Genomic DNA, 15,672 nt, shown 5'->3' with positions numbered 1-15,672 from the left:
TCAGCTGGTGAAATCTGGATGTTCCATCATTGTCCTGTGGTCTTGTATAAACCACGACTGAATATTCAAAATGTTCAAAATTTTCTTGTTTCCTGTTGCGACTGATGCCATACTTTGGTAATCCTTTGTATCTCCTAATGTTGCCTTAACATCACCGGGAGGTTTTCCAGAAACGCCATATACGTATACATAGAATTACATTGTATCAGGTTTGAATTGCAGTATGAGGGGCGATTGAGAAGTTTGGAGGCCGACTCCGAAAAAAAAACAGGGTGTGGTTCTCTATCTTTTGCATTCTGAGAAACCAACATTTCCCAACATTGCACCCAGTGAGTCAAAACTTCACACATTCTTGAGAAATGTTGGTTTTTCAAAATGCAAAAGATGGAGAACCACACCCTGTTTTTTATGTCAGGCTCAAAACTTTTCAACCGCCCCTCATATCTCAACTTATTATTAAGTATATTAACATTTTATCAACCTTATTCTGATTAAGTAATCTGTTTTCTGTCACCTTCCAAGGACATTCCACGCTAGTCTGTTCTTCTTTGGCTCCACTTGGGTAACTAATCTTACATACTTGGCTACTTCAGCGCTGGTTACTTGCCCCTGAGGGTTACCCTGAGGATAACTAGTGGTGCCTGACGGCATCCCAAAGTGTAGAAAACCAAAAGGCACGTGTATAAACCCTGGAATTTTCCACCTTTGCCTGAATTGCCTGGAGTTATTCCACGGAGCAGAATAAGCTGCTTGGATTCTAGAACAGCCTCCAAGCCGATTATCCTACATTTGGTCTGCAGCATTGCCTAACTAATAATAAGATATCTTTGCAAATTTTAAACTCTATTTGCGACTTGGACAAAATAATCTGCTTGCTGGTATATTGTGCCTGGATTTCTGTTTCAGTTGTACCCTGGCATACTTTATGCTATTTTTCCTTTGTTAGTTAAGATGAGATTCAGTGTCCAAATTTGCAACTAATGCAGTTAATCTATGTTTCTGTGTAGGCTCTCAGTTGTCCAGGTGGTTTCCATAGTAGAAAAAAATTTTCTTCTCTACAAGAGTCAAGACAGAAGTCAGACTACCAGAGCAAGAATTTTAGCTGAGGAAGCTTCTGCGATTTGAAGCGAAACGTCTTCGCGTCAAGCAACCCAGTCCAGTCGAAGATTCAAGCTTCTCTACTACAGTTAATCTATGATAAATACATGTGCGTCTTTCTGGTTTTGGTCGTGTCACAGTAACAGTTTGTGTCGTTATGTTGTGATCTTGCTCCATTTCCAGTTTGGTCTTAGCTTTACTTTTTGTTTTTGCGCGTTGCTGTTGTGTTTTTGTCTTTGCACTCATCCTGCCCTTGTTTTCTGCCTTGTTCCCTTTAAATAAATCATTTGTAGTTCTGCTGTTCACTGCAGGTGCGCCTTTGGGTCCAAACAATCCTGAGACTTATATATCTCAAGCTGCAAGGCCGAGTGCAGGAAATAAACTAAGTAAAGCGCTAACATTCCCCAAATTGTGAGGAATGTTAGCGAAGCGTAGGACTGTGTCAGCCAGCATGTTAGAACATGTACACATGTCGATTATCTCGTTATGGGATGGAGGTACTTTGGACTGTTCTGGATGATTGATTTCTGTGTTGTTCTCTGTGTGAGGTCAATTTGCCGATGATGAAGCGGACCCACCAGTAACGGGGACCGGAGTGTGGGCCTTCATTAGATCCTTCTGGCCATCCATCTGATCCAATTATTCCCTCCATGATTGGGTCAAATGGGGTCTACAAGGAACTGCGGAAATCCAAATTGTGTTGAGGACTTTGGGAAGACTGGATGATGAATTCCTGTGAATGTTCTGATAAAATTCCAACTTGAACATGGACTTCACAGTTATGTTTCATTTTCTGAGACCCATATCTGCACCATTTGGATGTTTTTTGGGGTGGGGGAGCATTTGGTTGTTGTGATCACTGGACTCTACATGGATATGGCTACTGAGCTGCTACATTTCTGTTTTTGTATGTTTAACATTTATTTGTTGTGCTGTTCTTATTATTTTATTATTGGTAGTGTGTGCCCCCCCCCCCAAGAGGGTGGTGCAGGGCTGCTGAAATTAGTGACTGAGTTGAAATGGTACTGTTCTGGGTCCTACTGCATTCCAAATTGTATTGCAAGAAACCTTGTTGGTGAAAATTGGCTAAATTAGCCCAGAGGGACATTGTATCTTGTAGCATCTGTTCAAACGTGTGTCTACTGAACCCAGCTGACATAAGATTTGAAGACACACCCATCAAGATGGCAACCCCCTCCCACAGGCACATTTAAGCATCACTTAACAACTAATCTGTGCATGTCCATGTGTCTGCTCATATTTACGGATCACTCAGGTTGCATTTTAAGGTTCTTTTTCTGTCTTAAGCAAGAGGAATAATGAAGCCGGCAGAATGAAATTTGCTTCTTGCTGAATGTGGCATGACCTGTTGACCTTTCAAGCTGTCAGCAGCAACTTGTCTTTTTTAAAAGCTGGTAGTGGTTTCCACGTAGAGCCATAAAGATGTTTGTGCGTCGGCGCAGCAGTCTGTTTATGAGAGAGGCTGACTCATGAGTGCACACTGACTGTGTCTGCTCCTTCTCTCCCAGCATCCCTGCTGTCGTTTGGGCTGACACTTTTCATGTCTGACTATAAACTAGCCCACTCGTCGTTTCTCAGCGGGAATGAAAACCTGCAAGAAATAGATGATTCGTGTGTGTGTGTTGGTGTGTGTTTGTGTTGGTCTCTGGCAGCTCAGATATTAGATTGGTTATGACCAAAATAGACCCTTGTGCCGTTGTGATGCGAGCGATCAGCAGTGCCAATTTTACCTACGTAGGATATAAATATTAGCAGCACTGGAAGTTTGGTGACAGAAGCCAAAACAGTCTGTTGTCAGTGTGGAGCTATTCAATCAATCAATCAATCAATTTTTTTATATAGCGCCAAATCACAACAAACAGTTGCCCCAAGGCGCTTTATATTGTAAGGCAAGGCCATACAATAATTATGTAAAACCCAACGGTCAAAACGACCCCCTGTGAGCAAGCACTTGGCTACAGTGGGAAGGAAAAACTCCCTTTTAACAGGAAGAAACCTCCAGCAGAACCAGGCTCAGGGAGGGGCAGTCTTCTGCTGGGACTGGTTGGGGCTGAGGGAGAGAACCAGGAAAAAGACATGCTGTGGAGGGGAGCAGAGATCGATCACTAATGATTAAATGCAGAGTGGTGCATATAGAGCAAAAAGAGAAAGAAACAGTGCATCATGGGAACCCCCCAGCAGTCTACATCTATAGCAGCATAACTAAGGGATGGTTCAGGGTCACCTGATCCAGCCCTAACTATAAGCTTTAGCAAAAAGGAAAGTTTTAAGCCTAATCTTAAAAGTAGAGAGGGTGTCTGTCTCCCTGATCTGAATTGGGAGCTGGTTCCACAGGAGAGGAGCCTGAAAGCTGAAGGCTCTGCCTCCCATTCTACTCTTACAAACCCTAGGAACTACAAGTAAGCCTGCAGTCTGAGAGCGAAGCGCTCTATTGGGGTGATATGGTACTACGAGGTCCCTAAGATAAGATGGGACCTGATTATTCAAAACCTTATAAGTAAGAAGAAGAATTTTAAATTCTATTCTAGAATTAACAGGAAGCCAATGAAGAGAGGCCAATATGGGTGAGATATGCTCTCTCCTTCCAGTCCCCGTCAGTACTCTAGCTGCAGCATTTTGAATTAACTGAAGGCTTTTTAGGGAACTTTTAGGACAACCTGATAATAATGAATTACAATAGTCCAGCCTAGAGGAAATAAATGCATGAATTAGTTTTTCAGCATCACTCTGAGACAATACCTTTCTAATTTTAGAGATATTGCGTAAATGCAAAAAAGCAGTCCTACATATTTGTTTAATATGCGCTTTGAATGACATATCCTGATCAAAAATGACTCCAAGATTTCTCACAGTATTACTAGAGGTCAGGGGTAATGCCATCCAGAGTAAGGATCTGGTTAGACACCATGTTTCTAAGATTTGTGGGGCCAAGTACAATAACTTCAGTTTTATCTGAGTTTAAAAGCAGGAAATTAGAGGTCATCCATGTCTTTATGTCTGTAAGACAATCCTGCAGTTTAGCTAATTGGTGTGTGTCCTCTGGCTTCATGGATAGATAAAGCTGGGTATCATCTGCGTAACAATGAAAATTTAAGCAATACCGTCTAATAATACTGCCTAAGGGAAGCATATATAAAGTGAATAAAATTGGTCCTAGCACAGAACCTTGTGGAACTCCATAATTAACTTTAGTCTGTGAAGAAGATTCCCCATTTACATGAACAAATTGTAATCTATTAGACAAATATGATTCAAACCACCGCAGCGCAGTGCCTTTAATACCTATGGCATGCTCTAATCTCTGTAATAAAATTTTATGGTCAACAGTATCAAAAGCAGCACTGAGGTCTAACAGAACAAGTACAGAGATGAGTCCACTGTCCGAGGCCATAAGAAGATCATTTGTAACCTTCACTAATGCTGTTTCTGTACTATGATGAATTCTAAAACCTGACTGAAACTCTTCAAATAGACCATTCCTCTGCAGATGATCAGTTAGCTGTTTTACAACTACCCTTTCAAGAATTTTTGAGAGAAAAGGAAGGTTGGAGATTGGCCTATAATTAGCTAAGATAGCTGGGTCAAGTGATGGCTTTTTAAGTAATGGTTTAATTACTGCCACCTTAAAAGCCTGTGGTACATAGCCAACTAACAAAGATAGATTGATCATATTTAAGATCGAAGCATTAAATAATGGTAGGGCTTCCTTGAGCAGCCTGGTAGGAATGGGGTCTAATAAACATGTTGATGGTTTGGATGAAGTAACTAATGAAAATAACTCAGACAGAACAATCGGAGAGAAAGAGTCTAACCAAATACCGGCATCACTGAAAGCAGCCAAAGATAACGATACGTCTTTGGGATGGTTATGAGTAATTTTTTCTCTAATAGTTAAAATTTTGTTAGCAAAGAAAGTCATGAAGTCATTACTAGTTAAAGTTAATGGAATACTCAGCTCAATAGAGCTCTGACTCTTTGTCAGCCTGGCTACAGTGCTGAAAAGAAACCTGGGGTTGTTCTTATTTTCTTCAATTAGTGATGAGTAGAAAGATGTCCTAGCTTTACGGAGGGCTTTTTTATAGAGCAACAGACTCTTTTTCCAGGCTAAGTGAAGATCTTCTAAATTAGTGAGACGCCATTTCCTCTCCAACTTAGAACACATTAATTTCCTGTACCCACTTGTTCCAGCTATGGGTCTAGGAGGAACTGGCCCTGGTACACTCTGGACCCTACAGTCAGTGTAAAGATTCCAACTAGTCTAACCTGCATGTGTTTGGAAGTGGGATGAATCCAGATTGAAACCCACACAAACACGGGGAGAACATGCAAACTCCATGTGGGAAGTAATCCCAGGACCTTCATGCTGTAAGGCATTCCTAACCACTAAGAAAACATCTAGAGCCCAATTCCTGATGCTCTGTACTGCATGGTCTAAAGTGCATAGCTTTAGTGCACTTGGTGCATGTCTAAGTTCACTTTGTTGTTTGCTTGATACGTAATCTGAGTGCAGATTTAAGGTGCGGGGTATTAAGTGGTTGTTATTTAGTCAGTTAATATGAGTATATTTTGTTCAAAACATGAGACCTGTCATCTGATGTTGCTTTTAAGAGCAGAGTGCACTGGTGTAGAGGTGGTGGACTCAGAAGTTAGAGGTTTTCTGGCCAGGAAGCAGAGTACAAGTGCATTTACTATTTTAAGAACGTGGGTGTTGGGTGTGAAAATGATCACCACGTCATCTGGAAATTAATGATTTTTGTGCTGAGTGTGTGCAACTTAAGTTAATTATTGACCACGTTACATGCTGTCAAGTCATTGAGCCAGTCTCAAATTCACCAGCCTGAGTATTCAAAGGAGTAAGGTTCAAATAATTTCTTGAGAACTAAAGTGCATAATTTTTCCATTTAGTCCTGAATGGATGGATTAAACAACTCACATAATACATCCATAACAGTAGCCTAAGTGTCCCTATCATTATGACAGTGTTTTTTTTATGTATTCACTTGTTTGCAGATGACACTTTAATCTACTAGAGGGCACATCCAGTTTTAATATGAATTTCAGCGAATCAATTGATATTAAATATTCAATGTAACAGTTTCATTAAACATTCATATTATTATAGACATTACTTTCTTTAACTAAGGATATGAATAAGTTCTTCAGTTGGAAGTGTTGCCAGTGTTCTTGCACATTTGTTTTGTTAAATATTGGATAGAATATTCAAAGATGGTGACCTTTGTCAAGCTCAGTCCCAGTTTATGGCTGAGAAAGTAAACTGAAGGCGGAGTGCATCACCTGTGGGTTCGACGTGATAGTTTGAAGTTTAAACATGCACAGGCAGGACAAAGTGATGGCATTAAAGTGTCAGAACTATGCCTTAGTTTTCATGGGAGGTTGGAAGCAGTAAGAAAAGAGCTGACCATTGTGATGACTACATGTGATGCAGGAATTTCAAAGGGGCACCTTACGAATCAGACTTGTGTTCAGAGGCTGAGTGCAAAGGAACATATGCTGTTTTGTAGTACTAATGGTGCAGAAGTGTCCATCTCTGAGTCAGACATGGAACCCCTGCAGCGTTTTAAAAAGCAGCAGTGATGTAACTCGGTTTGAGTCATGAAAGATTACAAAGAGGAAAAGGAACAGAGGGAGAAAAGGAAGGAATGAGAGAAAGAGGAAAGCAGAATTTTTGAACTTTTGAAGGTTGATCATCAGAAGATGTTCTAATGTGGCTTTTAACCCCCCCCACACACACACACACACACACACACACACATCTACAACCACTGACAGGCAGCGATGATTCCAGAAACAACAACATCAAATGTAATCTGCATAGATATGCCCGTTTTTGTTTTGTATTTATGTTAAAAAAAAATTCAGGCTGCTTTGTGCCAGACGTCAAACTTCAAATCTCATTTCAGAAGAGCTGAGTGAACGCGATCTGCTCTGTGATCCGCCTTCTTCTCCCTCCTGGGATTACACAGTTTTATCACTGTGACTCACTGAGCTCCTTCTTCTACGTCGTGTTTGATGATCAGATGTCACTAATCTTGATCACAGCTCTTAGGACTTCAGAGATGTTTAGCATTAAAGTGAAGAAAGCATACCTTTCTGTGGAGGTGGCGAGGAGGTGATGGGTTCCCGACCTTCCTCCTGCCTGAGCCGTCCTTCAGCGTTCCAACACGTAAAATTCTTCTATTATTGTTCTCATCCTCTGGATCTGCAGAGATGGGCTCAGATCCGCTGAGCTGTGTTCTGTTCTGCTGGGCCTGTGTGGGACTTACTAAGACTTGGGGTGCAGGCAGACCCTGCCAAACCATCTCTAGGTAGATATGGACACACAGACACACGGCGGTAAGCAGGATGCCCACACGTAGCAACAATCCCCAGCTGAGATGCTCCTTGGCCATAACTGTCCACAGCTGCTCGTGGATCACCTCGACCTGAAAGAGTTTCCGTTTTCCACCATCATTCTTCCCTTCCTTGTCCAACAGCTTCTGCAGTCTTCTTCCTTTCAGCTCCAAAGTCCACCATGAGAGAAAACGACTGAAACACAAACACCTTGTATTCATAACACACATGAATGTGGCTTTTGTGCATGTCCATGTTTGAGTGCACGAGGCTGTGCACGTTCAGGAGTACAATGCACGCGTTCCTGGTTGAAAGCTTTGGCAACTCCCTTCTCAGGCTCACAAGTCCGGCCCTCGCAAGTCGACATGCCGAGCCCTCACGCCCCTTTGTTTGGCTCTGGTCTTGTCCCTCGTCTTCCCTCTGAGTCTCAGGTTTCTGTGTAACGCAGCACGTGGGCAGGGCCTCCCGCTCCGCTGCTGCTGAACGCCAGCCAGACCAGAAATCCACTTCACACGATGAATCACATCCATGTTCTCAAACAGCCAGTAAGGACTGCTACGTGTCACCATCTCCCTCCAGCCAGAATGTTCTTTATATTATGGTGCACGTGCCTCATATACAAAATCTAAAGAAGAAAATTGCTGAGATTTGGCTCAAGATCTTCAACGTTGAAGGAATGCCCTTCCTGTTTTGGTGCCTGTATAATTCTGATCCTCCTGGTAGGATGTTGGACATTTCTGGTGCCAGGGTTCCTCCAACTGATCCACCAATCAGCTGTCAACCACAGAATCTCGGTCAGATTGCAAAGATGGTGAAAGTGGTGATGGTGAGTGGAGCTGTAGGGATCCTTGGTACCAGAGCTGACCTCCTTCAACGTTTGCTTCCATTTAGAAGACAAGTACAATCCCAGCTGCCTGCAAGGAAGGACTTGTTGTCCCCTTCAAGAAAGGAAAGGGTGTTCACTTGGATTACAAGGGTTGAGTTCAACAGGGTCAGCTGCAGTTCTCATCACCAGATTTTGTTGTAAATTGTCAAATATTGGCCTTCAAATTTTGTGGATTACTGAATAAATGGGCGGAGCCATTAAATAAAGTTAAGGTAGATAAATTTCCAAACAGTTTTTATGAAAGCAGGCCAAAATATTTAGTGTATCCTGGATGAGAATGTGTCAAATTCTGGGCCAGATCTTCATAAATGGGTGAATCCAGGAAACCCTTTAAAGACATTTTAACCATAATGGATGTTCTGGGCTTTGGTGAAGGGCTGCACTCTAATAACTGCTCTTCTGCTTTAGAAAGCATACAGAACTTTTTGTTCTGACATTTATTAAAATACGCTGCTGGTCTTTCATGCTGACACTTCAGAATAAGACATTGTCTCTCATGGTTAAAATAAAAAAGTATTTGCGAGTAGACGGTTTATAAGAGGGCAGCACAGTGCCTTAGTGGTTAGCACTGTTGCCTCACACCAAGAAGGTCATGGGGTTGATTCCCACCTGGTGCCTTTCTGCGTGGAGTTTGCGTGTTCTCCCTGAGTTTGCGTGGGTTCCTTCTGAACGCTTCAGCTTCCTCCCACATCCAAAGACGTGACTGGAAACTTTAAATTGTCCGTAGGTGAGAATGTGTTTGTCTATATGCGGCCCTGCAACAGACTGGTGTCCTGTCTAAGAAATTATATTTTTAAGTAAATGTTTTAATAAATTGAGGCCATGATGACATTTTCAGCATGTAGGTCTGAGAGGCACTTATCAGTGTTTATGGCTTTATTCTGTGAGTGTTTTTGTGCTTTGATGCATCAGTTATATGGAATTATAGCAGTTCTTTACTGCCCCCTGCAGACCGCATCCAGGAAACCCATTGCTTATAGCTTGGAGGCCTTGGGATTTATTTTTTTTTTTTATGATTTTAGCACATTATCATTTAATTTTGTTACATTAAAGGGGTTGAATACTCTGCTTGCTGTTTTTATTTTTCAATTTGTTTTTAGTTAAACTATAGTTAATAGTTAATATATAATTTAGTTAAACTATATAATCATATGTAGGTATACATATAGTGAACTATAGATCAGTGTATTTGTATGTATGTATGTATGTAGACCTGTGCTGCCACCTAGTGTTGATCTATGAGCACATCACTTTCCTCCAATGGAAGGAGTGGACAAAGAATGCAGTAGATTAATGCCATCACAAGACTTCCTGTGCACAGTGTAAATCTTTGTAATTTTTTTCAGGTGACACATAAATCTATCCCAAACACTGCAGGAATTAGGCTGTGCAAATTTGTCTTTGTGGCACTTTTAGTTCAAGTGGATGGAAGCTTTTCACCACTCCTTTATTATGATAAAATAATCACATTAAGATCTTCAAACAACCACTAATGGTTTCCCTGTGAGACTTTGAAAGAAGTCAGCAGGCAGTTTCCAGTAAAGAAGTGAATTTATAACATCAGACCAGCTTTGGACATGAAGCTGACAAACTCATGCTTGGGCACGCACAGACCCCAATCCATAATTAGTAAAATGTATTTCAGAGCATCCAGAACCCTTCAGCTTCCAGGACCCTAGGCGGGCCCCCGGACCACCAACCTCTGGGTTTAGTTTTACTTGGATTTCTCTCTTACTGAATCACATCCCGGCCTGCGACTGTTCACTCCTCCAGTTTGTTTTCTGTCTATCAGAACTAGAAAATATTGAACCCATGTGCCAGTATTCCCTGACCTGGTTGATGCATTCCATTTCCTACAGCACGAAGAGGATTAAGAACATTGTTGAACACTTTACTAAACTGACCTTCTCCCTGCTGATTGCTGTAGGAATTATGCAGGGAAGAGGTCAAGTTGATGACCAAGTATGGTGCTTTCTGCTTACTGGTGACCCACATGCCAGGCCTGCCCCCACGTGGCTTTCTGACAAATCATAATCTCAGATTGCCAGGGCATCCAAACTTCCAAATCTGGGCAGTTTCTTTGAGCATGTCCAAGAGAGCATCTCCAAATGGAAGAAGCTCTGTCATCCAGGAAAGCTCCATAAGGAGTAGGAGTTGGGCGGATGGACTGATTGGTAGTCACCAGGTGTTTCAGGCCAGATAAACTTATTCCAGCAGTGCGTGACTTTATCATGGAAAACATGGGACTTGTTTACACTGAACCCACGCCACCTTGTTTTATCTCCAGGATCCATCCAACCTGCAGCTAACTAAGTGAAGATCCTTGAAGAAGAAATCTTAATGTAGAAATTACAGGAACTTTAAAGACAGGATTCTTCTTTCGGACCTGTTGAAGTTTGCTGGTGATGTAGGACTATAGCATGCAAATCCATTACAGATATATGTATCAAGCTCTTTGGTGGAGCTTACAAATAATAATACAGTTTTTCCCAGTGGTTATTTAACACTGCTGCTGATAATCCATTCAGATCTCGGTAGAGAAACACAAAATTTGTATTACTCTTTTTCAATGTACTAATGACCTATTCCTTGTCTGATTTGCCAGGATTGGATTGTTGATGGCCTACCTACTGTCTTTTGGGTGTCTGGTTTCTAATTCCCATCAGTCCTTTTTACTGGACTGTCTCAGAATTTCTTCCAGAAAGTACACCACCCCATGAACTACAATGGCTTTGAGGTCTAATGTATGCAGAGATGTTCAATCTTCCTCTACCCAATAACGATTGAATTAATATTTTGAAGATATTTACCTAATGACGTTAATACTCTGAACTGTTCTTCCCAGGTAACTAAAGAGGAGGTCCACATGCATGAAGAAACCAGAAGATGGGGCCTACATCTGGGGACTTTCCATGGAGGGAGCTAGATGGGAACCAGGAGAACATAGGTCATCTTGGAGTCTCTCCCAAAGATCCTCTTTGAGTTATTGCCCAATCCTCAAGCTCAAACTTGGAGAAATGGCTAAGTTAAACATGAAAACATCTGTGGTTGTCTCATATACAAAACTAACATCCATTGAGGGACATTGTCCACCACAGGCCACTCCACCAACTATGTCCTGTCCATCGAGTTGTCCTGTGTCAGGCCACAGATATACTGGATTAACCAGCTCGATGATTAAGAAACAGTATTAATTTGCCATGAAAAAAGAAATACTTTGAAACTCTGGTCGTGTGGTCTGTGGTTGGTCCTTCTGCCTCTGTGGTCCCCAGTTTGCCCCACAGTGAGGATTTAAAAAAAAAAAGTAATAGACAACCATCACAGAAAAGACATCCCATCAAATAATAGAACTACTGACTGTTACTTCAGCTTCTTCCATATATTTGAAGTATTATTACAGCTTTACTCTCAAGCCTAAATAATAATAATATCAATAATAAGCTGTCATTTTTCTGCTTTGGGACACTGATCAATTTTTATTACTTTTTAAAATTACTTTCTGACATTTTTTACATTTTGTGACTGATTAGTCACACGTAAGCTCAATTGACAGAGTATAAATAATAACAATAATTCTTAGCAGCTGTTGTTCACTTCTTGTCTGCAGTAAATACTTTCAGAATAACATTGAAAGTTATGTGAGTGGGAAGCAGCCAGTTGTAACAAGTAAAGCAGGTGAAGGTTACAGTATGTTTGCTTTCAGCTGGATCCCACAACAACACACACATACACACATAATAACTGGCAAGAGTGCAAGAATTGGATTAATGGAGTCATGTAGTTCAGAAGATTTCTGTCAAACTCAGAGTAAAAACTACTGTATTTATTTACTGTCATTTATTGTGCTGTAAGTCAGTAAAATTTATACCAAATCCAACCATGTGGCACAAAGTGATCAGAGGAAGTGGTATACTTGTTTTGAAGTAGAGGAAGGAAAGTTCTCTGCGTTTCTGCCAACAATCTTGTGAAACCAGGGTCTGTTCCATAAAATAGGATTACCAAATAAACCAGACTTATTTGGTTAGTCCGGTTTATTTTCCAGTGGACTACCAGACTAACCAAATAAGCCTGGTTTATTTGGTAATCCTGCTTTATGGAATGGACCAGGATGAACATGTAGAGAAAAGGAGTGCAACACAGATGTCTGCATAAATGATTTATTTAAAGTGCATAATAAGGCTGACATTTCAATGTACAGTTACATCTTTATCAGAGTCCATAAGGAGGTTTAATCCCTGTCTGTTGGTAGGATTATTCAAAACCAGTCAACTGATTTTCCACACAAATTGGTGAAAAGACCAGCGGAATCCTGGAATATGACGGGCACAAAAAGTTTGAGTATTCCAGTTTGGAATACTTTTTTTTTTTTACACTGGAAGTTGATTTTGCATCTTGGTGGCGATATAAATTCTAAATGTTGCGTATGATCAAAAAAAATACACAGCAGCTGGACTTTAAGACACTTCACCACTCATCTGACTTCTTTACTCACTTGGTTGTAGAAGACATTTAAACGAGTGGCCAGACTTCATAAATTCCACCAAGGTGTCCAGTTGCTGTATATTTCTTGACATCACCTACTTAGATGACTGAGAACCTTCATAGACATTTGTGCATGTTGCCATGAAACTGGTGAGGAAGGCGTCAGTACCACCTGCCTGTATATGTACTGTATTGATTGTTGATATGGTGGAAGGGTTATGGTTATGGAACACATGGTGAATCAATGATGGCAAAAGCAAACAGGGTCAGGGTGCTACTAGTAGTATTCCTGTTCAATCCAGCTGTAACTACTTGCTGCATCAATCTTTAATAATCAGACCCCAGTAGGAAAACTTACCAAAAAGAGATGTTGGCTTGGGGATTCAGAGCTTTTATACTAACTCCATTTTCACCACATTAGGGATTGACAACTAAATTTGTTGTGAGGACATCGTGACTTTTGCAGGGACCTGCAACAGATGTTGCATGAGCTCATCATCAGCATACACTAATATCTAATGTCATAACCTTAAAGGATTCGGTAGTTGGAAATTGTGCAATGAACACACGTTTTCAGAATAATCAATTTGCTCAAAAGTAGCCCAACATTGTGTCCCACTTCAGCCATAAAACCTGCAGATCTGCTTTCAGCCGTGCATTGTATCCATAAACCAGTGTCAGTTTTAGCTAGTTAGAGACCAACAGGATGTAGTAGCATGTTATTAGAGATTGACCTTGTGTTGACTGTTACCTCAGCCAGCTCATTACACTGTGATTAAGCAGAAAACACCCGGCATATTTAAAGCAGTGTTTGTGTAATCCACCATGTTGACCCTACTATAGAGGCAGCTTTGAAAAGGTCAGTCATCAGAGGGGACAGTGTTGCTAAAGATACATGGATCCATGATGTTGGATGCCTACTGTGGTGGACAATCAGCAAGGATTGACACAAAATGAGGGGCTCTTACAGGCTGTGACTATGGTAACATCTATTGACAAAAAGAGTTTATAGATTACCTGCAGATTGCACGACATGAAGAAACCATGAACCAACACAACGTTCCCATAAAAAGTCTTGGCACTTTGTTTCAAATAGCAACCAGCATTTAGGTGTATGACCACAATACGGCACAAACAAACGGTTGTATGATCACTTCACTGGATGGAAATTGGTTAATTCATGTTCTAAACTAGCTTATTCAAATGAAAGTTCATGGCTAGCTTTATATTCTGTTAGCATTATGTTTGAATTCATGTTCAGTTAGCTTTATATTGTGTTAGCATTATTTGTGTTATTTGAATTTGAATTGTTTGTTTTCAGGATTATGTCAAAACTACTGCACAGATTCTGACAAAATTTTCACCACAGATAGATATTAGGGTATGGAGGACTCCACAGAATTTTGAGGGGGATCCGGAACTGGATTCTGGGTCAAGATTTCACTTTATATTGGCTTTGAAGGATTGCGTCAAAACTCCTTCACGGTTTCTCACCAAATTTGCACCACAGATATATATTAGACCATGGAAAACCACTGAATTTTGGAGGTTATCCGGATCCGGATTGCCGGACATCAGAAATCTCAAATGGTTCTTGTATTCTCTTAGTTTTATGTTTGGCTATCTTTATATTCTGTTAGAATTATATTTGAATTTATGTTCATCTAGTTTCATATTATTTTATGTATAGGTAGCTTTATATCATATTAGCATTATGAGATTTTATGTTCAGCTACCTTTGTATTCTGTTAGCATTATTTAATTTTTTGTTCAGATAGTTTTATATTCTGTTAGATTTGTGTTCAGCTAGCTTATTGTGTTAGCACTATTTGAATTCATGTCCAGCTAGTCTTATATTCTGTAAGATTTATGTTCAGCTAATTTTTTGTGTTAGCACTATCTGAATTTATGTTCAGCTAGCTTCATATTCTGTTACTTTTATATTTATAGCTTTATATTCTTTTAGCATTACATTTAAATTCATGTTCAGTTGGCTTTATATTTTGTGTTAGCATTATGTTTGAATTTATGTTCATCATGCTTTATATTCTTAGTTTTATGTAAAAGTAGCTTCATATCATATTAGCATCATATGAGATTTATGTACAGTTAGCTTTATATTATTGTTTGATTTTTGTTGAATGATTTATTTGTTCACCCCACTCGACACCTTCCAGAGTAAGAACATAGCACGTAGCAGTGTGGAACATTTAGTCATTCAGAACCTTGAAGACATAAAACAACTTTGAAACCTTTGAAATAATACTAATTAAAAACATACTGTACTTTGTGCCTGAGCCACGCCCCCGGCCACGCCCCGACAGTAACAGGTGTTGTGCCAGATTCAGCACCCCTGCCGTGAAATGCAGCCCTTCGCGGGAACGCGCATTTGAACCTTGTCGCCTTTAAACTCACATTTAAAGGCATGCGCAGACCAAAATGCACACAAATCAGTATGATCCTTATTCTATGTCACGTTGTGTCTAGATATGTGGGAGTGAACAGAATATGTTAATATTTACGAGCACTAATTGGCTGCTTTTGTTCAGTAGGAACGAAGCGTCTCTATTTTCATGGTTATTTCATGACGTTTCATCACACGATGGTGTTTGTTTTAGTGTTTATTTGTTTAAATGATTTTAATTTTATTCATTGACGTTATAAATGAATATGCAGCATGAATCACTGTGGAATGTTTGAGGACGCTGTTGAAATTAACGTCTATTCCTATTGTCTGTATATGTATTATGTCTGTATATAATATATTAATTTATTCAGAGTATCCTGATCATCGCCAGAATTATTATTATTATAAAAATGTACACAAAACAATG

At 40.2% G+C, this 15,672-nt stretch overlaps 1 protein-coding gene across 1 annotated transcript in view; it reads right to left on the bottom strand.

The window, feature by feature from the left end:
* Positions 1 to 7,845, bottom strand: part of mettl24 (methyltransferase like 24) — a 38,461-nt gene extending 30,616 nt beyond the window's left edge. Inside the window, 1 exon segment of the mRNA XM_034161849.1 lies at positions 7,227 to 7,845. Coding sequence (XP_034017740.1) covers positions 7,227 to 7,700 — 474 coding nt within the window. The 5' untranslated portion in view covers positions 7,701 to 7,845.
* Positions 7,846 to 15,672: the final 7,827 nt, after the last annotated feature.

This window comes from Thalassophryne amazonica, chromosome 21, assembly GCF_902500255.1.
Source record: "Thalassophryne amazonica chromosome 21, fThaAma1.1, whole genome shotgun sequence".
Lineage (NCBI taxonomy): Eukaryota > Metazoa > Chordata > Actinopteri > Batrachoidiformes > Batrachoididae > Thalassophryne > Thalassophryne amazonica.
Note: the sequence above shows the minus strand (reverse complement) of the source record. Positions and strands in the feature narration are given on the sequence as shown.